The 15,147-nt window shown below is 43.8% G+C and overlaps 2 protein-coding genes across 7 annotated transcripts in view; one reads left to right on the top strand and one right to left on the bottom strand.

Annotated features, from left to right (window-relative positions):
- Positions 1 to 15,147, bottom strand: part of DRC12 (dynein regulatory complex subunit 12 homolog) — a 128,702-nt gene that overhangs the window by 87,415 nt on the left and 26,140 nt on the right. For 4 of the 6 annotated variants that reach the window (XM_077250573.1, XM_077250570.1, XM_077250574.1 and 1 more), the window contains one exon: positions 11,142 to 11,204. The exons of 1 other annotated variant lie outside the window; for it this stretch is intronic. Coding sequence is in view for 2 of the 5 variants with exons in the window: in XM_077250570.1 (XP_077106685.1) it covers positions 11,142 to 11,202 (61 nt within the window). In the remaining 3 variants the exon portion in view is untranslated. Of the gene's footprint in view, positions 1 to 11,141; positions 11,205 to 15,147 lie in introns of those variants that run through there. One more of the 6 variants, XM_077250572.1, reaches the window with a different exon arrangement.
- Positions 4,841 to 7,024, top strand: LOC143764713 (uncharacterized). Its single transcript, XM_077250569.1, has 3 exons — positions 4,841 to 5,046; positions 5,200 to 5,362; positions 6,112 to 7,024. Exons 1-3 carry the CDS (start codon positions 4,950 to 4,952, stop codon positions 7,007 to 7,009), a joined length of 1,158 nt encoding a protein of 385 aa, XP_077106684.1. The 5' UTR covers positions 4,841 to 4,949; the 3' UTR covers positions 7,010 to 7,024.

Here is a 15,147-nt window from a genome sequence, read left to right as displayed (position 1 = left end):
GCGGCGACATGCACCATGCAACGACACGCAACATGCGCCATGCGACGGCATGCGACATGTACCATGCAATGACATGCGCCATGGGACGACATGCGCCATGCGATGACATGCGCCATGCGACAACATGCGACATGCAGCATGCGACGACATGCGCCATGCAACTACATGCACCATGCGTCGACATGCACCATGCAACGACACTCACCATGCGGCAACATGCGCCATGCGACGGCATGCAACATGTACCATGCAATGACATGCGCCATGCGACGACATGGGACGACATGCGCCATGCGACAACATGCGACATGCAGCATGCGATGACATGCGCCATGCAACAACATGTGACATGCAGCATGCAACGACATGCACCATGCGACGACATGCGCCATGCAACTACATGCACCATGCGACGACATGCGGCATGCGACGACATGCGCATACAGTACATACAGAACATACAGACATACAGTACATACATACATACATACATTACATACATACATACATACAGACATACAGTACATTAAACATAGATTACATACTCACCATCACTTGTCACTTTGATCCCCGAAGCCATTGTCATCTGTAAAAAATATTAAAATAATAAACAAACACTATACTCCCTGATCCGCAGAAATCCAATTAAAACGAGTGTCCCTCGACGATCTCCCGTGGAGAGCTGGAGCATCTGCTGATGCAACCACTCACCAGGGGCTCCAGGAATACAATGAGGGGAGGAAGGTATCCTTCCACAATGTATTCCCCACAATGTATTCCTACGCCCCTGTGAGAAAATAGTCCCTAGTCTCACTTTATGGCATGCTGTATGAGAAAGTTCCCACGCAGCTTTTTGCCATAAAGTGAGACCAGTGAACTTTAGTAACCTCAGTGATACACTGCAGGAGCCATTGCCTCCTGTCAGTGTGTCACTGAGGGTCCTATAGAGCGGTGACATCAACCCTAACCCTAACCGTAAACGTGACAGAAATACGTGGCACTTTAATACGTGACACTGAAATACGTGGCACGTGGCACTTACATACGTGGCACTTAAATCCGTGGCACTGAAATACGTGTCACGTGGTACTTAAATCCGTGGCACTGAAATACGTGGCACTGAAATACGTGGCACTTACATAGGTGGCACTTAAATCCGTGGCACTGAAATACGTGGCACTTACATAGGTGGCACTTAAATCCGTGGCACTGAAATACGTGTCACGTGGTACTTAAATACGTGGCACTTAAATACGTGGCACTTACATACGTGGCACTTACATACGTGGCACTTACATACGTGGCACTTATATACGTGGCACTTACATATGTGGCACTTACATATGTGGCACTTATATACGTGGCACTTATATACGTGGCACTGAAATACGTGGCACGTGGCACTTACATACGTGGCACTTATATACGTGGCACGTGGCACTTACATACGTGGCACTTATATACATGGCACGTGGCACTTACATACATGGCACTTACATACGTGGCACGTGGCACTTACATACGTGGCACTTATATACGTGGCACTGAAATACGTGTCACGTGGTACTTAAATACGTGGTACTTAAATACGTGGCACTTGCATACGTGGCACTTACATACGTGGCACTTATATACGTGGCACTTATATACGTGGCACTTATATACGTGGCACTTACATATGTGGCACTTACATATGTGGCACTTATATACGTGGCACTGAAATACGTGGCATGTGGCACTTACATACATGGCACTTATATACGTGGCACGTGGCACTTACATACGTGGCACTTATATACGTGGCACGTGGCACTTACATACATGGCACTTACATATGTGGCACTTATATACGTGGCACGTGGCACTTACATACGTGGCACTTATATACGTGGCACTGAAATACGTGGCACTGAAATATCGTGGAAAATGTTCATTAAACGGTTAGGGGTGAGGTTAGGGGTAGGGTTAGGGTTTGGATCCCTTTATCACCCTTGATGGTGGTGGGTGGTGTTTCAGTGTTTTTTCCTGGTTTTTTCTATAAAAACACATGCGTTTTTAACGCAAACAAACGCATGTGCTTAAAAACGCATGCGTTTACATAGACAGCAATGCATTTTTTTGCCGCAAATAAACGCATGCGTTTTTTTGCCGCAAAAAAACTATGAAACTGAGCTGTGAAATGATGAATCCGGCCTTGGAATCCGTTTTTTCATGCATGTTTCCATTCAAATCATGCACATTTTCCGTTTATTTACTTATTTCCAAAAACGGCATTAAAACCGCGCATAAACCGCACCAAAAAAAGCATCAAAACTGCACCAAAAACTGCATCAAAACTGCACCAAAAACTGCATCAAAACCTGGTGCAGTTTTGCAGTTTTGGTGCAGTTTGCAGTTTTGGTGCGGTATTGATGCAGTTTTTGATGCGGTTTTGATGCAGTTCTTGGTGCGGTTTTGATGCAGTTCTTAGTGTGGTTTTGGTGTGGTTTTGATGGAGTTTTTGGTGCGATTTTGGTGCGGTTTTTGCTCAGTTTTGATGCAGTTTTTGGTGCAGTGTTGATGCAATTATGGTGCGGTTTTGATGCGATTTTTTTCAGTTTTGATGCATTTTTTATGCAGTTTTTTGCACGGTTTTGATGCATTTTTTAATTCGCTTTTGTTGCGGTTTTTGCGTGGTTTTTAGGCGTTTTGGTGCGTTTTTGAAAGGTAAATAAAGATGTATTATTGAACAAAAAAAAAGATTTGTGATGTCATTATTGTCCAACCTCCTCTTTTACATTTGTCCAACCCACACTCCTTTAAACACACAGATAGACAGATAGATGATAGATGAAATGGATAGACAGATCTACATATAGATAGATCTATAGATGCATACATCTATCTATTCATATATCTATCTGTAGATGTGTCTGGATAGATATCTATTGATAGATGTATGGATAGCGTAGGGTGTGTGTCCACTGTCCGGATTACATCCGAATGAGCTGCAGATTGTATGCTGCGTACTTGTAGTTCCATCGGATGATGCCTGCACACACACCCCAAAAGACCCCCCCCCCACAGCCCCGCACACATCCGAAGAGCCCACAGACATCGCACACACCTGAACAGTCCCGCACAGCGCAGCACACATCCGAACAGCCCGCAGACCCCGCCCGCCCACACATAGACGCACACCGTCACCGCCCACACACTTCCATCCTCCCGAGCTGCTGCGTTTCTCGGACCCACATCCGCAGCAAAACTGCAGATCTTTTTTATATCTGCGGTTTTGCGGCGGATGTGCCCGACTCAATGAAAGTCAAAGGCCATGTTCACACTTTGCGGTTTTTACCGCGGATCCGCGGCGATTTTGATGCTGCGGGTCCGCAGCAGTTTCCATTGCGTTTCCATTAACATATAAACCCTATGGAAACCGCAAACCGCTGTGCACATGCTGCGGGAAAAACCGCGCAGAAACGCAGCGGTTTAAAACCCGCAGCATGTCACTTCTTTGTGCAGAATCGCAGCGATTCTGCACCCATAGGAATGCATTGAACCGCTTACTTCCCGCATGGGGCTATGCCCATGATGCGGGAAGTAAGCAGATCATGTGCGGGTGCTACCCGGGGTGAAGGAGAGGAGACTTTCCTCCAGGCCCTGGGAAGCATAAATAGTGTAAAAAAAAAGAATTAAAATAAAAAATGATGCTATACTCACCTCTCAGCGCTGCACGCGGCTGTCCGGTATCAGGGTTGGTGTGCGAGCAGGACCTGTGGTGACGTCGCGGACACATGACCGTGATGACGCCTGGGTCACATGACCGTGACGTCACGAAGGTCCTTCTCGGCACAGCATCTTTGGAACTGGACCGCCGGGTGCAGCGCCGAGGAGATCTCGACGTCAGAGGGTGAGTATAGCCAATTTTTATTATTTTTTACATTACTATTGATGCTGCATATTGCTGCATATGCAGCATCAATAGTATAGGCGGAAACCCGAAGCGGAAATAGCGGAACAAACCGCGATAAATCTGCAGGGATAACCGCAGCGGTTTTGCCCTGCAGATTTATCAATTCCGCTGCGGGAGAACCTGCAGAGCACGCCGCAGAGTGTGCACATAGCCTAAAGGTGCAGAAACGCTGCAGTTCCGCACAAAAGGAGTGACATGCTGCGAGGAAAAAAAAGCTGCGTTTCGGTGCGGCCTTTTCCGCAGCATGTGCACAACAAGTCTGCGGCTCCCATTGACTTACATTGGTTGTGCACTACACTGCGGATTTGATGCAATTCAGTGCGGCAAAAAACGCTGCGGATCTGCAATCAAATCCACAATGTGTGCACACAGCCTTAGCATTTAGGGAACCGAGCAAAAAAGCCAAGCAAAAAACAAGTGTGGGATTGCACTTTTTTTGCCATTTCATTGCACTTTGAATTTTTTTCACATTTTCTGCTACACGACAAGGTAAAACCAATGGTGTCGTTCAAAAAAGTAGAACTTGTCCCGCAAAAGATAAGCCCTCACATGGCCATATTGACGGAAAAATTATGGCTCTGGATAGAAGGGGAGCGATAAACGAAAACAAAAAAGCTGCAGGGGTGAAGGGGTTTAGAAACATGGATATGGACATATCTATGGAAATAGACATATATCTGTATGTATCTATCTATCCCATATCTATCTATCTATCTATCTATCTATCTATCTATCTATCTATCTATCTATCTATCTATCTATCTATCTTTCCCTCTATCTGTGTGTAATGGAGTGCGGGTTGGACAAATGTAAATCATTGCAAATCATGCCACGTGCTGATGATGGTTGTTTATATTTGCCTATTTGTAACCTTTATGTTTTCTATTTTTTCTAGGTTTCACAACGGGACCACAGGGAGAGTATTGATGTGGAGCTCCTGATCTCCAGCATCCAGGAGCGTGGCCCGTTGTGGGACAGCCGTGACCCCCGGCACATGGACCAGGTGGTGTCGAGGCGTTTGTGGGCAGAGGTGGCAAAGTCGCTGTGGGATGGCTTTGACAGTGCCTCAGCGAAGGACAAAGGCACCTTTAGTGAGTATTGCTGAGACGCTGCTATGACCCATCTTGCCAGGATAAACACAACCGTGTGTGATGCTATCAACGCCTAAACTTTGCATCACACACGGTTGTTTTATCCTTTTAAAATGCGACATATGTAACCTTTTTTTTTGTTTGCATTCACAGTGAAAAAGTTGAGGACCAGATGGCGATCCATAAAGGACCGTTTCAATAAGGGGCTCCGTGCAGAGGAGGAGCAATCGAGGAGTGGTGCTGCTGCAGCCAAGTCGGTGCCCTACAAGTACAACAGGGCACTACAGTTCTTAAGACCAATCCTTGGCCGCCGACAGTAAGTATTTTGTCCACATACCATATTGCACATTGTACATTGCCCAGACACATAACATATTGCACAGCCACATAGTTCATTGGCCAGCCACGTACATTGTGCATCCACACACATAGTATATTTACAGGCCACTATATCGCAGCCACATAGTACACGTTCTAGCCACGTATCCACATAGTACATTTCCCAGGCACATAGTGTATTGGCCATCAATGTAGTCAGCGTAGCATATTGGCCATCCACGGTAATTTTTTTAGGTTAAGCAAGAGTCCTTGTAGTTCCTGACAGGTTCCGTTCTGAGTCAGTGTAGTTCTGATCGCAGGAATAATGATGACGTCTCGATCACATGATCCTAACGTCATGGACATTCCTGCGATCAGATCAGCAAAGTCTGGTTTTTATTTTTTTTTAATTCTTTTATAGACCTTAAATTTTATATTATTTTTGCAACATAGCCAGCATCTTGAAATTAGTTTTTCACACAATAATTTTTTAAAAATATGACAGGGGTATGCATTGCCTTTGGCAGAGGGAATGTACAGTCATTTTCTGCCGTCGGTATGTCCATGATTGTTATCGTGAGCCCTAATGGTCAGCTGGCGATAACAATCAGCAATTTATTATAGGCCACACAGACTGAGAGACAGGGGATTGTAATGTTTTGATGTGTCATGTAATTTTTTTGACAGGAGTTGGCGTATGTGATAGGTTATTAATTGAAGAATAATTTTTTCATTATCTTTTCACAGGACACACAGCAGCACCCTCCAGCGAGCTCCCCCCTGTGAAGCGGAACTTCATGGATCGCCATCTGAGCCGTCACAGCCATCCCACAGCGACAGCAGGCCTGCACCACCATCATCTGGAGAACCGGCTGCCGGTACGTCAGGTTTTCCCCTGCCCGAGGCCTCTGGCGCACCTTCGTTCGGGTATTCCCGACAGCGCCAGCGGGCCTCGGACAGGTCAGTCATGCCTGAATTTTTGCACTTGGGCACGGTGTTCCAGAACGGTTTCAAGGCGTTGAGAGATGAAATGTCCAGTATGGGACGGCGCCTTGAAATCCTGGAAGCCGAGCTCACAAATCCGGCAAAACATTTCTTTAGCACAATGGCAAAAGGCATGGTGGAAAACCTTACGCCGGAACTCCAGATTTCGGTGATGCAGGACTGCAACAATTCTTACGTGAGGGCTCTGCAGCAGGCTCGGGTCGTGCAGTCAGCGACACTGCCCGTAGTGCCGTCGCTGGCTAGCATGACTCCGACTCCTGCTGCAGAGTCACTCCAGCCACCCCACCCTGGTCCAAGTGCCGAGCGACGCCACCACAGGCACCATAGCAGTGTGCCGCCGACTCCTGCTCCTGCCAGGCCCTCATCCTCCCGCAGCCATCATTCTAGGGGAGATCGGGGAAAGAAAAGAAAAAAAAAAAGAAGCAAGAGCACTGAGGCTCTGGCTGCTCCAGTACAAACAACAAGTAGACATAGGGGCTCTAGCCGCAGTAGGAGCAGCCAGAGCCAAACAAGAACCTCACAAAGGCTCGTGTTGCCTCCTCCCTCCCCTGCAGAGGTGGCGGTTTGCTCCCCATTAGACCTGCCATCCAGCCTCCTGGACTATAATAGGTCAACATCCTCCTCCTCCTCGTCGTCGTGATCATCCTCATTTTCCGGTCCCCATTCCGAAAAAGATACCTACCATTCCCCCTTTGTGGCACATGTTGATACCCCCTAAGTTTATTTCCCCTTTTTTTTTTTCTGTTTCCCCTAAATAAAAAACTTTGGTTTAAATACAACAATATTTGTTCTTACTTTCATGTATACTTCTCAGCAAGTCACACCGTGCGCCGTCTACACATATTATGTGTTTCAAACAACTCATATGCAATGTCAGACACTATTTTTACCATTTTTATTTTGCCTTTTTTGGTGTGTCTCTCATTGCTGTATGAGGTGTTTACAAACAATAAAGTGTATGAGGTGTTTTCAATCACTAGGGTATGTGTCCACGCTCAGGATTGCATGAGGATTTGGTCACGATTTTTCATCAGTGTTTTGTAACCCAAAACCAGGAGTGGGTGATAAATACAGCAGTGGTGCATATGTTTCTATTCTACTTTGCCTCTAATTGTTCCACTCCTGGTTTTGTATTACAAATACTGAAGAAAAATCGTGACAAAATAATCATGCAATCCTGAACGTGGACACATACCGTAAAGGTACCTTCACACTTAACAATGCTGCAGCGAAACATATAATGATGCAGATCACTGCAGCATCGCTATTTGGTCGCTGGAGAGCTGTCTGTGTGACAGCTCTCCAGCGACCAACGATGCCGAGGTCCCCGGGTAACCAGGGTAAACATCAGGTTGTTAAGCGCAGGCCGCCGCGCTTCCGATGATTACCCTGGTTACCAGTGTTAAATGTAAATAAAACAACAGTACATACACTCAGAATTGCGTCCCCCGGCGTCCGCTTCCCTGCCCTGACTGAGTGACGGCCCTAACAGCAGAGCGGTCACATCACCGCTGTGCTGTGCATTCACTTTCCGGCCGGCGCTCAGTCAGTGCAGGAAGCATACGCCGGGGGACGCGAAGATGAGTATATGTACTGTTTTTTTTGTAAACTTTCACACTGGTAACCAGGGTAAATATCAGGTTACTAAGCGCCGCCCTGCGCTTAAGCCGATATTTACCCTGGTTACCAGTGTAAAACATCGCTGGTATCGTTGTTTTTGCTGTCAAACACAACGATACACGGCGATCTGACAAACAAATAAATATGTTATATGGTATGGTAGAAATTTTGTCTTTGAAGCAGGGTAGAAAACATAAGAAAATTTTTTTATTAAAACACAACATTTTAAAAACAAAGGGTTCCAAGTTTTTTAGATAAGGCACATTACATTGGTGAACTATTTTTAGCATAGTCACACCAGAATACAGTCCAACAGTTTACTACACCATATTATCTTGCCATGACAGACGGCCAACATCTGACACAAAATAGGCCGCAAAACGATCCCTCATCTGCGCAATTTCCACACTTGTCCTCAGAGGATGATCATGGAAATCGGGCAATGGGTTGGCTATGGTTTCATCGAGATCAACGTTCAGTCTCTCTTTGGCCAGAATAAAATTGTGGAGAACCACACACGCCTTCACCACCTCATCCACTGTCTCAGTTTTCAGATTAATGGCGGATCCTAATATCCGCCATTTTGAGACAAGGATGCCAAAGGCGCACTCCACAGTCCTTCTGGCCCTGGATAGTCTGTAATTGAACACCCTTTTCGTATGGTCCAGGCCCCGACTTGAGTAGGGTTTCAATAGGTTGGCAGACATTTAGAATGCCTCATCCCCAACCACAACAAATGGCATCGCAGGGCCTTCGGTGTGGGGAAGAGGTCGTGGCTGGGGGAAATTAAAATTGTTAGTATATAATTTTTGGCCCATATCCGAGTCTTTGAATGTGCGCGAGTCATTTGAACGGCCAAACGCACCAATGTCGACTGCAAGAAAACGGCAGTCCGCTCCGGCAATTGCCATAAGCACAGTAGAAAAGTATTTTTTGTAGTTGAAGAACATGGATCCACTTTTCCCTGGCTTGGTAATCCGAATATGCTTTCCGTCCACCGCGCCAATGCAGTTTGGAAACGAACACACTTCCTCAAATTTCTCGGCGTTGGCCAACCAGATATCGCTTGTAGGGACGGGTAAAAATTCTGCACGGAGATTATCCCACAGAGCGCGGCAGGTCTCAGCAATAATCCCGGAGAGAGTGGAGACTCCAATCCGGAACTGAAATTGAAGGGATCTCAAGGTCTCTCCGGTAGCCAGGAAACTGCCAAGAAGATAAAGAAATTACATTAAAGTACATTGCAATTTATAAAAGTACATTGACCATACCACCCCCAAAAAAAATTAAGAAAAAAAAACAAAGGGAAGAACATATCTCAGTCATTCGAACAGCTACGTACCGTAGAGTCACCAGAAGCCGCTCCTCTGCGGAAATAGCTCTCCGAAGCTGAGTATCCTGCCTGGTAATGGATCCTTCCACCCGACGAAGAAGATACCGGAAGCTCTCCTGAGACATCCTGGTGTACTCGAAGTATTTCTCCAGGTTCTCATTCAGTTCGCCAAACAAACTATGGTATGCTCCACGGCTCTCCCGAACTTCCAAAATAGGGTGGATCCAAAATCTGCGACGACTCCATCTCCGTTTTTCTCTTTCTCTTTGATGAGCACAGGCAACAGCATAGGCATGAGCCAAGGCTAAATCCATCTCCATATCCATGACGATACTGTCCATGGGACGCTCCATCATGAATACCAGCAAAATGGGAGGAATTCATGTCTGCCATGGTATATATACACAATTACATAAACACCAACCCTCTTCTAGCCATTGGTGGTCCTTATCTATTGTGTAGACACTTTTTTTGGTGGGTGGGATGAAGAATGACTCACTGCACAAAAAAACGCATGCGGCGCAAAACGCTGCGTTTTTTATTGAAAACGCAACTGCGTTTACAAAAAACGCAGCGTTTTGCGACGCATGCGTTGAACGCATGCGGCGAAAAACGCAGCGTTGTGCATGCGGTTTGCTGCGTTTTTGTTTGCGTTGTGCGTTGCGGCGACGACGCTGCGGCGCACAACGCAAATGTGAACGTAGCCTAAAAGAGGAGGTTGAACAGAAATGACATCACAAATCTTTTTGAAGCTAGAGGAGGGAGAGGAGGGAGGGGTTGGGTGTGTTTTGGAGAGGGTGTGCTAGGTTCAGGCTTAGTAGCAGTGCAATGCATCATGGAACTTGTAGTATTAGAGCACAATGACTCAGGAGAAAGGAAGTTGTCGATTAACCCCATGAGAGCTGAATCCAGCACTAAAGTGGGCTGCTACAGCATGATAAAAGGTAATATTGCTAAAATAAACACAGTAGATGTTTTCAGTGGCACATAATAGCAAGATTTATGAAAAAAAAAAAAAAAGGTTATAGTAGTGGACAACTTCTTTAAGTGTGATAAACATGCAAAAGAATAGGAAATCAGGAAGGGGGAAAACACTTTTTCACACAATTGTATATTTGCATGTAGTGTAATGTGAGTGTATTAATTTACTCATCTACCGCCACTTTCTCTGAGATCCAGCACCGTCCCACTTCTCTTCTCAGTAATGTCACCACCCTTCAGACTCTGGTTCACTCTATGCTCTATGTATGAGCCATAAGTCTCTTTTACAATATAATTCTATGGAGCTTCATCCTGACATTCCACTATAAAAAGCCACTTCTGGGTCATGGTGAGCAGTGATGTCACTGAGAAGAGGAGCAGAACTATGATGGATGTCAGAGAGAGCAGCAGTAAGTGAGTATTTTAACACACTTACACTATACAACTTGCAAACAAATTCAAATATTTATGAGAGAGCTTTAAGCATAGTGATGTTGGGTTTGTTTTTACTTATCCAATCACACTTAGAAAAGTATAGGTCTATAATTATCAGCCTTTCTAGATGTTTTCAGTTATGGAAACAATAAACATATTGTGGCACAGATTACATCATACATCTATTAAGCATTACCAAAACCATCATTGTTATTGTTACAATGTATGTTGCAATGTGACTAAACCATTATTTAGGCACAGAATATGTAATAATATAATAATAATACCGTAATTATATTGTCTATTAGGCATCAATAATTAAATCATTTTCTGTTTAATACACCTAGGTATAATGATACAACTAACGCAACCAGTCTCATTCATGACATGTGCTGTACCATACCTGTTCCACCCTTCGACTTCTTCACTTTCTTTTTCTTTGGTGACTTTAATTTCGGTGGCATGTCTACAAGAGACAGTGATGCACAGTAATATTTACTTTTAGTAAATCTTTATTATTATAATTGTGCTGCCGACATTATATATTTAATATTTTTTCAGAAAAAAATAATAATAAAGAGATGGGCATGGAAAATAAAGCTTCCGGTTTTCGTGATTAACCCCTTCACCCCCAAGGGTGGTTTGCACGTTAATGACCGGGCCAATTTTTACAATTCTGACCACTGTCCCTTTATGAGGCTATAACTCTGGAACGCTTTGACGGATCTTGGCGATTCTGACATTGTTTTCTCGTGACATATTGTACTTCATGTTAGTGGTAAAATTTATTCGATATAACTTGCGTTTATTTGTGAAAAAAATGGAAATTTGGCGAAAATTTTGAAAATTTTGCAATTTTCCAACTTTGAATTTTTATGCCCTTAAATCACAGACATATGTCACGCAAAATACTTAATAAGTAACATTTCCCACATGTCTACTTTACATCAGTACAATTTTGGAACCAAAATTTTTTTTTGTGACGGAGTTATAAGGGTTAAAATTGACCAGCAATTTCTCATTTTTACAACACCATTTGTTTTTAGGGACCACATCTCATTTGAAGTCATTTTGAGGGGTCTATATGATAGAAAATACTCAAGTGTGACACCATTCTAAAAACTGCACCCCTCAATGTGCTCAAAACCACATTCAAGAAGTTTATTAACCCTTCAGGTGTTTCACAGGAATTTTTGGAATGTTTAAATAAAAATGAGCATTTAACTTTTTTTCACACACAATTTATTTCAGCTCCAATTTGTTTTATTTTACCAAGGGTAACAGGAGAAAATGGACCCCCAAAGTTGTTGTACAATTTGTCCTGAGTACGCTGATACCCCATATGTGAGGGTAAACCACTGTTTGGGCGTATGGCAGAGCTCGGAAGGAAAGGAGCGCCATTTGACTTTTCAATGCAAAATTGACTGGAATTGAGATGGGACGCCATGTTGCGTTTGGAGAGCCCCTGATGTGCCTAAACACTGAAACCCCCTACAAGTGACACCATTTTGGAAAGTAGACCCCCTAAGGAACTTATCTTGATGTGTGGTGAGCACTTTGACCCACCAAGTGCTTCACAGAAGTTTATAATGCAGAGCCGTAAAAATAAAAAATCATATTTTTTCACAAAAATGATCTTTTCGCCCCCAATTTTTTATTTTCCCAAGGGTAAGAGAAGAAATTGGACCCCAAAAAATGTTGTGCAATTTGTCCTGAGTACGCTGATACCCCATATGTGGGTGTAAACCATTGTTTGGGCGCATGGCAGAGCTTGGAAGGGAAGGAGCGCCATTTGACTTTTCAATGCAAAATTGACTGGAATTGAGATGGGACGCCATGTTGCGTTTGGAGAGCCCCTGATGTGCCTAAACATTGAAACTCCCTACAAGTGACACCATTTTGGAAAGTAGACCCCCTAAGGAACTTATCTAGATGTGTTTTCAGAGCTTTGAACCCCCAAGTGTTTCACTACAGATTATAACGCAGAGCCGTGAAAATAATTTTTATTTTTTTTCTCAAAAATGATTTTTTAGCACCCAGCTTTGTATTTTTACAAGGGTAACAGAATAAATTGGACCCCAAAATTTGTTTTCCAATTTGTCCTGAGTACGCTGATACCCCATATGTGGGGGGAAACCACTGTTTGGGCGCATGACAGAGCTCGGAAGGGAAGGAGCGCCATTTGGAATGCAGCCTTAAATGGATTGGTCAGCAGCCGTCACGTTGCATTTGCAGAGCCCCTGATGTACCCAAACAGTACAAACCCCCCACAAGTGACCCCATATTGGAAACTAGACCTCCCAAGGAACTTATCTAGATGTGTTGTGAGAACTTTGAACCCCCAAGTGTTTCACTACAGTTTATAACGCAGAGCCGTGGAAATAAAACATCTTTTTTTTCCCACAAAAATGATTTTTAGCCCCCCAAATTTTTATTTTCCTAAGGATAACAAGAGAACTTGGACCCCAGAAGTTGTTGTTCAATTTGTCCCGAGTACGCTGATAACACATATGTTGGGGTAAACCCCTTTTTGGGCGCACGGGAGAGCTCGGAAGGGAAGGAGCACTGTTTTACTTTTTCAACGCAGAATTGGCTGGAATTGAGATTGGACGCCATGTCGCGCTTGGAGAGCCCCTGATGTGCCTGGACAGTGGAAACTCCCCAATTCTACCTGAAACCCTAACCCAAACACACCCCTAACCCTAATCCCAACGGTAACCCTAACCACACCCCTAGCCCTGACACACCCATAATTCTAATCCCAACCCTAATCCAAATGTAAATGTAATCCAAACCCTAACCCTAACTTTAGCCCCAACCCTAGCTTTAGCCCCAACCCTAACTTTACCTCCAACCCTAGCCCTAACCCTAACCCTAACCCTACCCCTAACCCTAAACGTGACTGAAATACGTGGCACTGAAATACGTGGCACTGAAATACGTGATACGTGGCACTTAAATACGTGGCACTGAAACACGTGGCACTGAAATACGTGATACGTGGCACTGAAATACGTGGCACTGAAATACGTGGCACTGAAATACGTGATACGTGGCACTGAAATACGTGGCACTGAAATACGTGGCACTGAAATACGTGGCACTGAAATATGTGATACGTGGCACTTAAATACATGGCACTGAAACACGTGGCACTGAAATACGTGATACGTGGCACTGAAATACGTGGCACTGAAATACGTGGCACTGAAATACGTGGCACTGAAATACGTGGCACTGAAATACGTGGCACTATGACTGTCAGAAAATGTTCATTAAACGGTTAGGGGTGAGGTTAGGGGTAGAGTTAGGGTTAGGGTTTGGATCCCTTTATCACCTTGATGGTGGTGGGTGGCTTTTCAGTGTGTTTTCTGTTTTTTTTCGAAAAAATGCATGCGTTTTTAACGCAAACAAGCGCATGTGCTTAAAAACGCAAGAAAATACTGCAGGCTGTATTTCTGAAAATGAACACATGCAGAAAAAAAACGCATGCGTTTGAAAACGCGACCAAACGCGTACAAAAAAAACGCATGCGTTTTCAATGTTAAATATAGGGAAAAAACGCATGCGTTTTTTTGTGCAAAAAACGCTGCAGACAAAAACGCAAGTGTGAAACCAGCGACGCTTTTTATAGCAAAAAAGTTTTTGCGTTACCACATTTTGAGAGCTATAATTTTTCCACATTTTGCTCCACAGAGTCATGTGAGGCCTTGTTTTTTGCGGGACGAGTTGACGTTTTTATTGGTAACATTTTCGGACTCGTGACCATTTTTGATCGCTTTTTATTCCGATTTTTGTGAGGCAGAATGACCAAAAACCAGCTATTCATGAATTTCTTTTGGGAGAGGCGTTTATACCGTTCCGCGTTTGGTAAAATTGATAAAGCAGTTTTATTCTTCGGGTCAGTACGATTACAGCGATATCTCATTTATATCATTTTTTTATGTTTTGGCGCTTTTATACGATAAAAACTAAAATATAGAAAAAATAATTATTTTGGTATCGCTTTATTCTCAGGACTATAACTTTTTTATTTTTTTGCTGATGATGCTGTATGGCGGCTTGTTTTTTGCGGGACAAGATGACGTTTTCAGCGGTACCATGGATATTTATATCAGTCTTTTTGATCGCGTGTTATTCCACTTTTTGTTCGGCGGTATGGTAATAAAGCGTTGTTTTTTGCCTCGTTTTTTTTTTTTTTTTTCCCTTACGGTGTTTACTGAAGGGGTTAACCAGTGGGGCAGTTTTATAGGTTGGGTCGTTACGGACGCGGCGATACTAAATATGTGTACTTTTATTGTTTTGTTTTTTTTATTTAGATAAAGAAATGTATTTATGGGAATAATATATATATTTTTTTTATTATTTATTTAGGAATTTTTTTTTTTTTTTTACACATGTGGAAATTT

This window comes from Ranitomeya variabilis, chromosome 4 (genome assembly GCF_051348905.1).
Source record: "Ranitomeya variabilis isolate aRanVar5 chromosome 4, aRanVar5.hap1, whole genome shotgun sequence".
NCBI lineage: Eukaryota > Metazoa > Chordata > Amphibia > Anura > Dendrobatidae > Ranitomeya > Ranitomeya variabilis.
This window is presented reverse-complemented; position numbering and strand designations above follow the sequence as displayed.

Excerpts from the sequence above, each read along its gene's own strand:
- LOC143764713 (XM_077250569.1), top strand. The coding sequence starts at position 4,950 with ATGGACCAGGTGGTGTCGAGGCGTTTGTGGGCAGAGGTGGCAAAGTCG. Across the intron at positions 5,047-5,199 it reads GAAGGACAAAGGCACCTTTA|TGAAAAAGTTGAGGACCAGA; the intron begins GTGAGTATTGCT and ends TTGCATTCACAG. Across the intron at positions 5,363-6,111 it reads CCAATCCTTGGCCGCCGACA|GACACACAGCAGCACCCTCC; the intron begins GTAAGTATTTTG and ends ATCTTTTCACAG.